The 15,680-nt window shown below is 44.6% G+C and overlaps 1 protein-coding gene across 1 annotated transcript in view; it reads left to right on the top strand.

The window, feature by feature from the left end:
• Positions 1-15,680, top strand: part of p2rx5 (purinergic receptor P2X, ligand-gated ion channel, 5) — a 146,503-nt gene that overhangs the window by 21,145 nt on the left and 109,678 nt on the right. Inside the window, exon 4 of the mRNA XM_041197860.1 lies at positions 3,374-3,449. Coding sequence (XP_041053794.1) covers positions 3,374-3,449 — 76 coding nt within the window. The remainder of the gene's footprint in view (positions 1-3,373; positions 3,450-15,680) is intronic.

Below are 15,680 nucleotides of genomic sequence, written 5' to 3'. Positions count from 1 at the left end.
ATTTGTTAAGACCAGTTTAGTCAGAGAGTTAAACGTACTGGCACACCTCATGGTACACCACACCTCATGGTTGGCACCCATGGATGGATACAAGAGATTGAGGGACGTTTCTTTATTGTGGAAGAAGCAATGGCTTGAATCTTCCGAGGAGCAGCAATCACCGTCAGATTGCCTCTTGGCTCCTACTTTCTTTGCGCCACGCTGGAGGCTCTGGATTTCTGGCTGGGACTCTGATCCCAGCTTCTTCAGAAATGCGAAGTGGACCTCCATCCAACAACTTCCTCGTAGCACTGGATGGTCAGGGCAAGCCAATCCATGCCCCCTTTTTACAGCATCTGTTGCTGTGTTCTGGTAAGCGTTCACTAACACACCGAAATGCTCTGGGACATTTAAACAACTTTTTAATCTGTTTGTGAATGAGTGTCTAAGTGAATGGATGAATATGCAGGTGAGTAAGGTGGTAGGTGGGTAGGGTGGCAGATGGAGTGGTAGTTGGGTAGGGTAGCAGGTGGATAGGGAGGTAGATGGGTAGGGTGGTAAGGTTGGGACAGGTCGAGCCAGGGGTGGGGGGATTGGAGAGAGAGGGAGTCGGGGGGTGGGGGGGGGGGTGGTGGTTGGGTGTGTTATTGTGAGTGATTGGGGGCTCAGTTGTATAGTTACCCAGGAGTTAGACTAGGACTTTCCTGTCTGACATTTCCTGGGTAACTATCTAGATAAGTAAGTTGGAACTGGCCGAAGTCTCCGACTCTAACTCAGAGTTGGAGACTTTTTCGGAGGGTACATGGGAGCAAAGGAATTGGTCATCCGAAATTCAAACTTCTCAGGCAATTCCTATGGAGTAGTGCATTGGGACATCAAGGGGTTTCTTAGCCCATCTTGGGGCATACGTCCGGTCTCTGACAATCCGGTGATTGGAAGATCTGGGTCATTGTTGTTTTTCTGTGTTCACTCTTTATTGAATGCTCATGTTACTGTCCAGTGTCATACTTGGCACTCTGTGGGACATGGCTGAACTTGCAGGCTCAGCTGGTCCTCCCTTCTGTGCATTGTGAAGGACATTGTCCGAGATCACTCTCTGCAGGGATAATTGAAATGTTATAGGTGAACTCAAAGCCCTGTAAGGACTCTGCTAGCCAATAGGAGTCAGGAGGGGGGGTGGGGTGGTGTTGGTGGGGGTCGAGGGAGGAGATGGTGGTACTGGTAACCTCACAAGGTTAGTAATCCAGAGGCCCACTGGAAACATGAGTTGAAACCCCACCACAACAGCTGGTGGAATGTAAATTTAACTTAAAAGAAATCTGGAATTGAAAGCTAGTCTCAGTAATGGTGACCATGAAACCATCATTAATTGTCATTAAAAACCCATCTTTAGGGAAGGAAATCTGCTGTCCTTACCTGGTCTGGCTCGCATGTGACTCCAGACCCACAGCAATCTGGTTGTCTCTTCTTAATTGCCCTCTGAAATGTCCTAGCAAGCTATTCAGTTCAAAGGCAATTAGGAATGGGAAACAAACCCTGGCCTTGTCAGTGACACCCACATCCAATGAAAGGATAAAGAAAGAAAATCACCCTGAGATGTACCTACGTGGGCAGTACTGATACTGCCCTTCATTTTCTTGACTGACTGTTCCCACTGGCCCCCACCACACTCAGGACACCAGGCCCTTCCCACTTCACTCCTCCATTTCTCCCTTCCTATCCTCTGTCCTCCCTCGGATCCCTCTTCCACTCCTCAATGACCCCGACCCACTCCACACCACCCCTGGCCCCCCCAGTAGTTACTCACTTTGCCAGTCCCAAGTCATCATGCAAACTATCATTTTCCTGCTCCCCTCCCTTGGGCCGCAGAGTTCAACAAGAAAAGCCGCTGACCTCAGGCACAACTGTACAAAGCTGACAGCTGCACATCAACTTTAAATGAATGTGAAGTGGGTGCCAAAAAATTCTTGTGCGCCACTAACTTCATCATGAAGGAAGGACATAATGACAAACAGTTCTAATATAATGCATATTCATGATCTATGCAAATATATTGCAAATAGGAACCCACCACAGGAGGGCATGAGGCCCAAACACGCCATTGACTTAATCTCTAAATTTGAACTGGCTATTGGAAAAGTTAAATTTCAGCTCCCGCCTAATGAAGTCACCCTGCTCGTCACATTTCCCACTCTCGTAGGCCCCATAAAATCTCCCCCATGATGTTGAACATAAGTGGTAGAGCAGGGTGAAAGAGTCAAATGCCTACTTTTGTTCCTCTCTGTTTTGATTAACAGGCCTAGAATGCAGCACTCCTTGTAATACTCATCAGATGGAATACTAAAATGTAACTGTTTCACCCTAATGCTGGGGGTCATAGAACTCTGAGTCTGATGATAAATTGTTTTGCCTTTTCTAAGTGCAACCTCAAACACATCCTTCTAAAGAACAAGACAAGTTTTGAGATTTTAGGCCAGTTGCTAGGAATTCTGGATAACTGATTTCCAATAGTTGAATTCAGCAGATAAGGGATTGAAAACTATCAGGAAACATGACGTTTCCTACATTCAAAGTCAACTGGAAAAAAATTGAACTTCAATATGTTTCTAGTAACATACAAAAATAACTTGCAAGAAAGGATCACCTGATGCAGAAAGCCTGTTTCACAAGGCTTAGCCCCAACCTCCAGCTGCCATGTAATCCCCGAGACAAAATAAATCACATTAAAGCTTTTTACTTAATCTTGTGTTCTGCTACACTTAAATAAAAAGGGTCCCAAAGACCAAAAAAAAGGTGACTTCAGAGTCACTTATTTAAGTGTCACTGATAACAACATTTCAAATGTTTTGGCTATTCAATGAAATGTGGATTTCTCAAATGCGTTTTTTGAAATGTTACTTTTAGCCAATTCTATTTCAGTAAAAGACACTGTTTCAAGTGCAGTAAAATGAAATGTTAACAAATTGAATTCAAAGCTTTTTGAATCTAAAACCGAATAGCTAGAAGAGCAGGGTGGAGTTTCCTTGGTGCCCTGGGCATATTTATCATCATCTGACCACAACCAAGTTACTATTCATGGATCTTGCTGTGATCAAATTGGCTGCTACATTTTTTACATTACATCAGTGATGTAAAGAACATTGGGGTGTCCTGAGATCCTGGAAGATGCTATATAAGTGCAAATCTCTCTCTGTTTCAGATATAGGGCTTTAAAATACATTCCTGATTATAGGGAACATCGGAGCCTGCTACTGCTGACCCTGCGATTCGAGTACATACCACAAATTTATAGTAGACAACCTTTTAATTGTTCAGCTGTGGGTGTGAACAGATCTTATTCTACCTGCTTATGCACCAAGATTTACTATAGCTGATCTTGTATTTCTCTCCCCAGGATTCCAGCATTCTAGATGCTCGGTGTCGAAATAACAGTGACTGCCAGCCAGGAGAAGCAGTGATTGCTGGGAATGGTGAGACATCAAAGCACCAATTATGTCAATTTAGAAATTGTATTGTGTAACAATCGCTGCCGTTATTAGACACGATTAAATGGCTGGATTCTATCCCTCTTCCTCGGGATTTTCTGCAAGACATAGATGGATGGGGGTGGGGGGGGAGCGTGGGATAGAAAGCAATTCAGGACATCTCTGTGCACCCTCTTGCTGTTCTCTTTTGCTGGGACGTGGTCCCATTAGCATGGGATGTTCCAACCCATGTGTAAATGTTAGGGAAAGATGGCCCCAGCGTTTGTATTGCTGCAGCTATTTTGTGTGAGTGGTGGGAGAGGGGCCACAAAGGAACGTCATCTGTGTTCACAGTGTTTTTACCTTCTACACACCCAAGAAGGGAGACAATTATTTCTACACTATTGGAATTTTTTTGTTATGTGGATGACATTTCTATCATTGCCTTGATTGAAAACCCGACCGTTATGTTTTACTATGGGATTGCTTTGTTCACGAACCGTTTGTACGCTTATCTGTTGGCAGGCAAGTCAATTACGATATACTACAGACGCAGAGACCAATATGAAATGAAGCACATACTATTTATTTACACAAACAACAGATCATTAACATCTCCAACCAGACTCAACTTGAGACTAACATTAACATGGTAGCCTGCACTACACAGCTATTGGGTCTTACAGTCACATGGTCAATCTGCTCACATTCTCTTAAAGGTATATTACACCTCAGATTACCACATCCCTTCCCCTTTACTTGAAAGTACATTTTACAATATTTTAACTATTTACAGAAATAAACTATTTACAAATTCAGTCTCTCAGGAGGCTTTTTCAAACGTGTTGACTGTCGTAGTTCTAGGACTTTGGATGGTTTATCTGAGGCCTCCCTCTCAGGAGTTGTCTGTCCACTTGGCTCCCCTGTAGGAACCTGTAAGTTTGCCTCTTCGACTCTCTCAGGCTCAGCGGGTTCTACAGGTACTTCCAAAGCAAGGGGAGTTCCTTCTACCTGTGGTGTAGGCTCCAACGAGAATGTTGGGTGCACCTTTTCTTGTGGATCTGTTTCCCTTTTCCTGAGGTGATCTACATGCCTCCTAATTATCCAACCTTCAATTGATATATGGCAGGACAGGGGTCCTGTCACGGCACGGACTTCACCTGATAGCCATTTGGGCCCATCCCCAAAGTTCTTTGCAAAAACAGCTTCTCCTACTGTGAAGTTTCTTTCACAACTGTGGTAATTGTATTCATTTTTCTGGGCCTCCTGACTTCTCCCTACCCTGCCCCCTAAATTCATCCTTATGAGGCTCAAACATGACCTGAGACATCTCTTCATTAATAACTATGCGGGGCAATACCGGTGGTCGTATTTGGTATGATTCGGTAGTTGAGCAGAAAACGTCATAACTTCATTGCTTATAGAGTCCCCTTGTAGTTTTTTCATTCCAGTCTTGAAGGTCTGAGCAGCCCTTTTGGCCAACCCATTAGATGCAGGGTGGTATGGCGAGGTCTTGACATGTGTTTTGCCATTGAGACTTGTAAGTCTTTGGAATTCCCTGTTGGTGAATGGTGTTCCATTGTCAGATACTCTTCTCTCTGGTAAACCGTGTATCACAAAACTCTGACGCAATCTGTCTATGGTGGCGGCAGATGTGGGTGATCTCACCTTGTGAAATCAGGAAACGGCTGAAGGCACTGGATACTACAAAGGCTATGGGCCCTGACAATATTCCGGCAATAGTACTGAAGATTTGTGCTCCAGAACGTGCCGAACCCCTAGCCAAGCTGTTCCAGTACAGCTACAACATTGGCATCTACCTGTCTATGTAGAAAATTGCCCAGGTATGTCCTGTACACAAAAAGCAGAACAAATCTAAGCCAGCCAATTACTGCCCCATCATTCTACTCTCCATCATCAGTCAAGTAATGGAAGGGGTCATCAACAGTGCTATCAAGTGGCACTTGCTTAGCAATAACCTGCTCATTGACGTCCAGTTTGGGTTCCGCCAGAGTTGCTCAGCTCCTGAACTAATTACAGCCTTGGTTCAAACATGGACAAAAGAGCTGAACTCCCGAGGTGAAGTGAGAGTGACTGCCCTTGACATCAAGGCAGCACTTGACAGAGTGTGGCATCAAGGAGCCCCAGCAAGTCTGGAACCAATGGGAATCAGGAGGAAAACTCTCCGCTGGTTGAAGTCATACCTAGAATAAAGGATGTGATTGTTGGAGGTCAGTCGTCTTAGCTCCAGGACATCACTGCAGGAGTCCCTAAGGGTAGTGTCCTCGGCCCAACCATCTTCAGCTGCTTCATCAATGACCTTCCTTCCATCATAAGGTCAGAAGTGGGGATGTTCGCTGATCATTGCACAATGTTCAGCACCATTCACGATTCCTCATATACTGAAGCAATCCATGTCCAAATGCAGCAAGACCTGAACAGTTTACAGGCTTGGGCTGACAAATGGGAAGTAATATTCGTGCGACACAGGTGTCAGGCAATGACCATCTCCAAAGAGAGAGAATCCAACCATCTCCCCTTGATGTTCAATGGCATTACCATCACTGAATCCCCCGTTATCAACATCCTGGGGGTTACCATTGACCAGAAACTGAACTGGACTAGCCACATAAATACTGTGGCTACAAGAGCAAGACAGAGGCTAGGAATCATGCAATGAGCAACCCACTTCCTGCCTCCCCAAAGCCTGTCCACCATATACAAGGCACAAGTCAGGAGTGTGATGGAATACTCCCCACTTGCCTGGATGAGGGCAGCTCCCACAACACTTAAGAAGCTTGACACCACCCAGGACAAAGCAGCCTGCTTGATTGGCACCACATCCACAAACATTCACTTCCTCCATCACCGACGCACAGTAGCAGCAGGGTGTACCATCTATCAAGTGTGCTGCAGGAATTCACAAAGGCTCCTGAGACAGCACCTTCCAAACGAACGACCACTACCATCTCAAAGGACAAGGGCAGCAGATACATGGGAACACCACCACCTAGAAGTTCCCTCCAATCACTCACCGTCCTGACTTGGAAATATATCACTGTTCCTTCAATGTCACTGGGTCAAAATCCTGAAACTCCCTACCTAACAGCATTGTGGGTGTACCTACACCACATGGACTGCAGCAGTTCAAGAAGGCAGCTCACCACCATCTTCTCAAGGGCAACTAAGGATGGGTAATAAATAATGGCCCAGCCAGCGAAGTCCACATCCCATGATCGAATTAAAAAAAAGTATACATCCATCCATTTGGAGTGGGCGTTGATAAGTAAGAGGTTCATGCCCAAAAAAGGCCCCAATTAGTCAACGTGGAGGTGGACCCATGGCCTTCCTGGCCATTCCCAAGGATGCAGTGGAGCAGAAGGAGGTAATTTCTGCACCTGTTGTCACTGCATACAGCTCTTGACCATGTTTTCGATTTCAGTGCCCATCCCTGGCCACCATAAGTAGCTGCGCACCAACATTTTCATTCCAGAAATGCTGGGGTGAGCGCTATGCAATTCTATCAGTAATGGTTGTCTTCCTCTGGAAGGCACAATGACTCTCTCTCCCCACAGTAAGATGCCATTCTGGTAGGTGAGCTCGTATCTCCTGTTAAAATAGGGCTTCATTTCATCCAACTTTGGCTCGTTAGATCATCCCTGCAAGACTTGTTCCCTGATGTGAGACAAAACTGGATCATGGTCTGTCCATTCTCTGATCTGTTTGGTATTCACTGGTGATGAATCCAGAAAGGTTAACAACAAGACAAGTTCCTGAGGGATGGGGACATTCACATTGCTGTCCTTTAGGGATAATCGGCTCAGTGTGTCAGCATTGGCAGTCTGGCTTCCTGACTGGTGGTTAAAAGTAAGAGGCTAGAATCAATGTCGCCAATGGTTCAGAGTCATCTGCCACCTGATGGGAGAGTACCGCCCCTACTCCATAAAGGGATCCATCGCAGGTTAAAATCAATTCTCTCTTTGGGTCAAAATGTACCAACTGGGCCGATAAATGTAGTAACTGCTTTAATGTCATAAAAGCCTTTTGTTATGAAGCTTGCCAAGTCCACCTGTGGTTTTTGTTAAGTAACTCGTATAATGGAGCCAGTACTGTTGACAAATTTGGGAGAAAATGCCCATTGTACTTAACGATTCCCAAGAAGGACTTGAATTCTGTGGCATTTTTCAGGGCTGGCACCTCACAAATAGCTCTCACCTGGTCTTCTACTGGGTGAAGGCTCTGCAAGCGGACCCTATGAACCAGGTAAATCACTTCTTTTGCTTGGAAGATACATTTTTCCCTTTTCAAGTGTTTTTTGACCCAGTGACAGTGAAGGAACAACAATATATTTCCAAGTCAGGATGGTGAGTGGCTTTGAGGGGAACTTCCAGGTGGTGGTGTTCCCATGTGTCTGCTGCCCTTGTCCTTCTATATGGTAGTGGTCGTGGGTTTGGAAGGTGCTGTCCAAGGTGCCTTGGAGCCTGATATGTGTAGCTCATGTCGAGTTTTGTATATGTGGTTCCCCATGCCAGCTTGGAGTACAATTCATCAATTTTTGGTATAGGGTGCCTACCAAGTCTGGCCACTTTATTAGCGGTCAACTTGTAGTCCCCGCATATTTGGTCACTCTGGTCAAGCTTTAGTACTGGAACTATGGGCACTCTGTCAGTTGTTTTAAGGCTGCTACATAGCAAGTGACTGTCTATCCAGGGGCGCAACACCTCAAATTGAATTTAAAATGCTGCGTTGTTACCGAGGGTTTTGGTTGGAAGTGACCTTTCACTAGATTCATCAACTGATCAAAGCTCTTGGAATCTGGAGTGTTGGGTGCCATTAGACTACGAATTGGGCTGTGTGTTTTACTGCCACATGTCAATAAGAGCCTGCCTCTCTTCCTCTCTTGATATGTTGTTGGCCAAAATGAAAAACGGGAGGCGTTCAATATAATGTGACCAGTCATCAATGGTCTGATCAAACGGTTCAACGCAGCCAAATTGTTGCATTGAGGACGATGACTTTGACGACTATGATGAGGGTTTACAATTGTAATGTACTAACAATCGGCCTGCAGGGCATGGCTGATTCACTTCAGTTGAGCTTTCATGGATTTCCTTGGTGTCGTTAACCGGTCATGTTTTGCCTTGTCGCCAGTTGTTATGTTTTATTGTGGGGTCGCTTTGTTCGCGAACTGGTTGCACGCTTATCTGTTGGCAGGTGAGTTGATTGCATCTGCAGTATATTGCAAAGACCAATATGAAATGAAGCACATACTATTTATTTATACAAACAATAGAGCACGGTCATGATGTGTGCTTCTCCAACTGGACCCTACTCTAGACTAACATTAACCTGGTAGCCCGCGCTGCACAGCTATTGGGTCTTACAGTCACATGGTCGATCTGCTTACCTCTGAAAGGTGTATTACACCTCAGATTACCACACTGACCAATCTTAAAAACCTGTCAGGAAAAGCATTTTTTGTTATCTGCTGCCAGTGACAGCAGGCTGGCCCATTTGGCGAACGGTTCTCAGCTTCTATTGCTGGCCAATACTGAGTTAACAGATCTTACCTAATTCAGATGCTGCAATTGAGGCCAGTGAGCCTGTACTACAGATGGAAGTTGGTTCGAGTTCCTGGGCTGGATTTTCACTGTGAGGGTTGGAAATGGAAATCAGGACCACTTTTAGATCCCAACCCTACCCTGGCAGGGGAACAGGAATGGCCCCCCTGAAATTCCAGGGGGAGAGGGTATGACTCCTTAATTGATATGGAGACAGGTTTGACACCCAACTAATAGCTGCGGGTGGGAACGGATGCAGGACAACTGAAGTGTGGACCTGATTTAAACTGTCCACCATTTGAGTACTGAAGCTGCAGAGGGAGAGATCTCAGAATATTTCAATTCCACATGGTCTGAGCATGGCCAGAAGCCTGGAATTCAGGGTAGAGCAGCCCTTGATTTTTGATGTGGACCTGGAGGTCATGCTGGAGGCCATGGGAGTGAGGAGGGAGAACCTCTCCTTGGGGGTGTGGCAGGAGGAGGCCACCCTCCCAGACCAATCAGCTGTGTGTCACTTCAGTGTCAGAAGCATTGAGAGAAGGACCTGGATCCAATTTGGAAAAAGGTTCAATGACTTGATCTGCTCTGGCAAGATGAGTTCATTAGAGAAAGTGTAGAAAAGATTTACAAGAAGGATTCCAGTGATTAAGAACTTAAGTTACATAAAGATTGGAAAAGTTGGGACTGTTTTCCTTGGAGAAGAGAAGATTGAGAGGAGTTTTGATAGAGGTATTCAAAATCATGAGGGCTCTGGGCAGAGTAGATGGGGAGAAACTGTTCCCCTTGGCAGAATGATCAAGAACCAGAGGGCACAGATATAAGGTAATCAGCAAAAGAAGCAATGACGACATGAGGAAAACCTTTCTCATGCAGCGAGTGGTTAGGGTCTGGAATGCACAGCCTGAAAGTGTGGTGGAGGCAAGTTCCATCGAGGCATTGAAGAGGGAATTGGATTATTATCGGAAAAAGAAGAATGTGCAGGGCCAGAGGGGGAAGTGGCACTAGGTAAATTGCTCCTTCGGAGAGCCAGCACAGACATGATAGGCTGAATGGCCTCCTTCTGTGCAGTAACCATTCTGTGATACCCCCGACCCTCAGAACATATCTCGGGTGCGCACTCTTCAGCAGACATACTGGCTGAGGAATATCAGGACGCCTGCTGTCCCTAAACATGGGACGGTGTGCACCCAGGCTACAAGCTGAAACAATTCAGCAGACTGTCTCCACCTTCTCTGAACCTACAAGGGGAGCATTGTAGAGAATAATATTTCAAATCACTTTTAAAATACCTGTTAATAATTCCCTGAGCATTCCTGGGGAAAAAGGTTTCCATCCTTATTTCTTTTGTCTATTATTCTGTATTGACACATGTGCCCAATATCTCAACGGTCTTGAAATGCTGAGAGCATCAAATACTCCATTTTTTGTGACACTGCTGAATGTCCTATTTGTGCCATGAAAGCTGCTGGAAATGATTGCTTTCTCAGGAATTTGTTTAAAGCCTCAGACATCTGATCTAAAAGTGTGAAAGCAAGCGCTGAGCCAGGAAATTCCAAATAAAATTTCTTCAATCTTGCATATAGTCTGTTAAATTCCATGATATATTCTTCTATGGGATAACCAACCATCTTTCTAAATTTATCAAAGTCTGACCATGCCTCGTGTGCATTTAATTGACCTCCCTCTCTTCAGATACTGGAAAGTGGGATTAGGCTGGGTGGCTCATTTTTCAGCCGGTGCAAACAAGATGGGCTAAGTGGCCTCTTTCTGTGCCATAAACTTTCTGTGCCTGAGAGGGTGTTGGCAACCATGGACTTCCATGTTAATCTTGGTCTAAAGGCATGGATCCTCTTCGTTGGTAGCAGTTTTCAAGGCTGTTTAGAAGAGTCATTCTTTGTTTACCACAATCTATTTTACCATTGATCATTCCCATCAGCATCAGACTTCATAAATTATGAGTTCTGATTACGCGCCCAAGATTCTAACTGTCTCTTCCTGATCTTGGTCAGCAGAGTTCTTTTGGTCTCAGATTTTGCTAGCACCTCTTCATTGGTAGTGTGATTGTTAGAAACACAGAGCCATAGAAATTTTATCCAGACACCTTTGAAATGTGTTGAGGGTTTTTGCCTCTAATACCCTTTCAGGCAGTGAGTTCCAGATACCCACACCCCACTGTGTGAACAAACATTTCCTCATCTCCCCTCTAATCTTTCTCCCAATCACTTTAAATCTATGCCCCTTGGTCACTGATCTTTCTGCTAAAGTAAATAGGCCCTTCCCATCCACTCTATCCAGGCCTCTCACAATTCTGTACATCTCAATCAAATCTCCCCTCAGCTTCCTCTGTTTCAAGGAGAACAACATCAGCCTATCCAATCTTTTCTCATAGCTGCATTTTTCCAGTCCTGGCACTAACCTTGTAACTCTCCTCTGTACCCTCTCGAATGCAATTACACCCTTCCTGTAATGAGGTGACCAGAACGGCACACAATACTCAAGTTGTGGCCTAACTAATGTTTTATATAGTTCCAGTGTAACCTCCCTGCTCTTATATTCTATGCCTCAGCTAATAAATGAAAGGATTTCATAAGCCTTCTTAACCACCTTATCAACCTGCCCTACTACCTTCAGGGATCTGTGGACATTTACTCCAAGGTCCCTCACTTCCTCTACGCCTCTCAGTACCTTCCTATTTATTGTGTGATTGTTTGCCTTGTTTGAACTCCCCAAATGCATCACCTCACGCTTCTCTGGGCTGAATTCCATTTGACACTTTTCTGCTGACCTGACCAGTCCACTGATATCTTCCTGCAGTCTACAGCAGTCCTCCTCGCTATCTACCACATGGCCAATTTCTGTGTTGCTTGCAAACTTTTTGATCAAGTTATCTTCATTATTCACCTCAACGACCACAACTCTGCATTGGATTCTTCTGTGCATTGCTTCAGTAATCGTCCAATACTTGGTTCCGTCTGTCAAAATTGGTGTGATGTAGCATTCCAGGATTCTCAGCTTTGTTTTCAAGGCAAATTTTGCATTGATCATAATCTTTTTCATTTTTTGAAATTCATCTTTGGCATTCCAGTTCTTTGTCCTATTTCTTGGTTGCATTTTCTGCCCTGTGTTAACATACTGAAATGTCTGGCTTTATCATTTAAGCGGGTAATTCAGAATAAGTACATTCCTACTATAAAGAAAAATTCCAAGGGGAGGACCCACCATCCATGGTTAACTAAAGAAGTTAAGGAAAGCATCAAACTTAAGGAAAAAGCATACAACTGCGCAAAGATGAGTGGTAGGTCAAGTGACTGGTCAGAATATAAAGAACAGCAGAGAATGATTAAAAGGTTAATCAGGAGAAAGAAACTAGAGTAAGAGAGGAAGCTAGCTAAAAATGTAAAAACTGATAACAAGAGAGTTTCTACAGGTATTTAAAATGAGAGTAAGTGAGTGTTGGTTCTCTAGAGAGTGACAGCGGGGAGTTAATAGTAGATAATAAGGAAATGGTGGATGAAATGAACCAATATTTTGCTTCTCTCTTTACTATAGTGGATACAAAAAACATTCCAGTAATAGCTGCAAATCAGGAGGTGGAGGGGAGAGAGGAACTTAGTGAAATTACAATCACAGGGGAAGCGGTACTGAGCAAACTGATGGAGCTGTGGCTGACAAGTCTCCGGGTCCTGATGGACTTCATCATAGAATCTTAAAAGAGGTGGCTAATGAGGTAGTAGATGATGCACTGATGTTAATTTTCCAAAATTCCTAATATTCTGGAAAGGTTCCATCAGACTGGAAAGTAGCAAATATTCAAGAAGGGAGGGAGGCAGAAAGCAGGAAACTATAGGCCAGTTAGCTTCACATGGGGAAGGTGTTAGAAACAATCATTAAAGAGGTTATAATTGGGCACTTAGAGAACCTCAAGGCAATCGGGAAGAGTCAACATGGTTTTGTGAAAGGGAAATCACGTTTAACCAAATTATTAGAGTTTTTTTGAAGGAGTAACATGCATTGTGGATAAAGGGGAGCCTGTAGATGTATTGTATTTGGATTTTCAGAAGGTATTTGATAAGGTGCCAGGTTTGGTTATTGTGGAAAATAAAAACTCATGGCACAGGGGGTGACATATTAGCATGGGTAGAAGATTGGTTGGCTGGCAGAAAACAGAGAGTATGCATAAATGAGTCCTTTTCTGATTGGCTGGATGTGATGAGTAGAGTCTTGCAGGGGTCTATGCTGGGGCCTCAACTTTTTACAATTTCCATCAATAACTTAGATAAGGGGAGTGAAGACATGGTAGCTAAATTTGCAGATGACACAAAGCTGGGTAGGAAAGTATGTTGTGAAGAGGAAATAAGGAGATTGCAGATGGGTATAGAAAGGCTGAGTGAATGGGCAAAAATCTGGCAGATGGAGTATAATGTAGGAAAATGTGAAGTTGTTCACTTTGGCAGGAAGAATAAAAAAGCAAAGTATTACTTAAACGGAGAATGGCTGCAAAATTCCGAGGTGCAGAGGGATCTAGGTGTTCTAGTACATGAGCCATAAAAAGTTAGTCTGTGGGGATAGCAAATAATCAAGAAGGCTAATGGAATACTATCCTTTATTACAAGAGGAATTGAATATAAAAGTAAGGATGTTATGCATCAATTCTTAATGGCCACCATAGCCAGGCCTAGGAGCAAGTTAATGAGGAAGTCCACTAAATGGCCTACCTCTCTTCTCAGGGGTGGCTAAGATCATCCCCTAAGATATTGAATTAGGAGCTGCAACCTTACACATTCAGCATAGGCTGATGATGCACTCCAGCCCCTGTGGGTGCCCACTGGTTGCGAAAGGCCTCAAGCATATCATTGGACACAACGTGCTCCCTCTCAAGGGACACCTGGCTGTGAACGTAGCCACAGAAGAGGGGAGGACGGTCTGGTTGAATGACCCTCTCAACTGCCTGCTGCCTGGACCTATTAGTGGCCACCTTGGCTAGACCCAGGAGCAGGTTAACAAGGAGGTCTTCCTTGTCAATGTGGCAGTCACCTTGTTAATGACAATTGCTAGTTAAACAGGTGATGGGCCTTGATTATCCCATCTAAATAGAATAAAAGGGTACAGCTGGAACAGTGTGGAAGCTAGTTGAAAGTCAGTAGCACTGAGGAGTTGTCTTGAAAATAAACCAGCTTGAACCAAAAGACCAGAGTGAATTAATTCTTCCATTACAACCTCTTATTGTGAGTAACACTCCTCCCTCCCAGCTCCGGGTGACCAAGGATCAGGAGTGTGGGGCTGAAGCGCCACCAAAATTTGAGAAGCAGCCCCTTCAAATAGGGGCTGAAACCTCTGACAATCGATATAAACTCCTCAAGGCCTGACTCTCTTTATATGCTCTTTTGGAAACCAATTCAACAAAACAAAGAAATAAGCTAATTAAATTGACAGACCTTAAAGGGGCACTGTAACAAAAAAAAAATAAAGCTTTCAAAGGAAACTTATTAAAGCAAAATGGTGCTCCTGGGGCTGATGATGCACTCCAGCCCCGGTGGTGCCCACTGGTCACGGAAGGCCGTAAGCATTCTTCACCAGGGCACCTGGGCATGAAACGTAACTGCAAGAGAAGGGCAGACAATCAGATCTAACGATGCCCTCTCTGGCCCACTGCCTGGACCTGTTAATAACCACCTAGGCCAGGCTCAGGAGCAGACCCATGAGGAGGCTCTCTGCTCTATCCACCTCCCTCTACACTGGATGACCAAAGGTCAGGAGCGTGGGGCTGAAGTGCAACTAGAAATTGAGGAGCAGCCCCTTCAAATAATCAAACAGGGGCTGAAACCTCAGGCAGCCTCCATAAACATGAAAAATGGACTCCTCAAGGCCGTAGGAATTACAAGCGGCTTGGGAGTCTGTGAACCATCTTAATCTCCTATTGCACAGAACTGCTGCATACAACACCCTCCACGTCAGGTCCCCAGTGGAAAAGGGGAGGACTCCCCCATAGAAATCCCCCCACTTGGGACTCCCACCACCTCCAGATGGCAGGATGGAATGCCACAGCATGTCCAGACAGTTGGTGAGGGTGAGGACATGAAGGATGTGTAGTAGAAGCCCATACAGGAAACCCCTCTGCACCGAATGAAAAGGCATGGAGGGAATTTCCATGAGATGGCTCAAATTAAGGGCCTGTGACTCTTGAGGGAGGTGTTGGGTCACAGGGATAATGTGAAGCGGGAGTCTACCACACGCTTGATCCGCCTCGATACCTTGAGTGCTGAGGACCATGGTTTTGAGGCTGTGGATGGCGTTGGCCACAAGCTGAACATTAGTAATTGCACAATGAGCAAGTTCTGACTCTCTTTACACTCTTTTCGATATCAGTAAAATAAAATAGACCTAATTGATCAAATTAACTCATTAAGCAACTGACAGCTCCTTAAATGTGCACTATAACACAAACAAGACTCTAAAGGAAACTTATCTAATTAAATCAAAATTACTCTTGACTCTTTTGAGTACAACGTTAAACAAGTAGGCAAATTAACTGTTATGACACAGCAGATGATGTGTGCCAGGCGGACCAAGTCCACGATGCAAACTTGGCCACGCTATGATAACGGTTTTGCAATTTATATTTGTTATGAGAAGATGTGTGCACTGAAGTAATGAGTCCGCCAAGGTCTTTAGAGAT

Source organism: Carcharodon carcharias, chromosome 10 (assembly GCF_017639515.1).
Source record: "Carcharodon carcharias isolate sCarCar2 chromosome 10, sCarCar2.pri, whole genome shotgun sequence".
Lineage (NCBI taxonomy): Eukaryota > Metazoa > Chordata > Chondrichthyes > Lamniformes > Lamnidae > Carcharodon > Carcharodon carcharias.
Note: the sequence above shows the minus strand (reverse complement) of the source record. Positions and strands in the feature narration are given on the sequence as shown.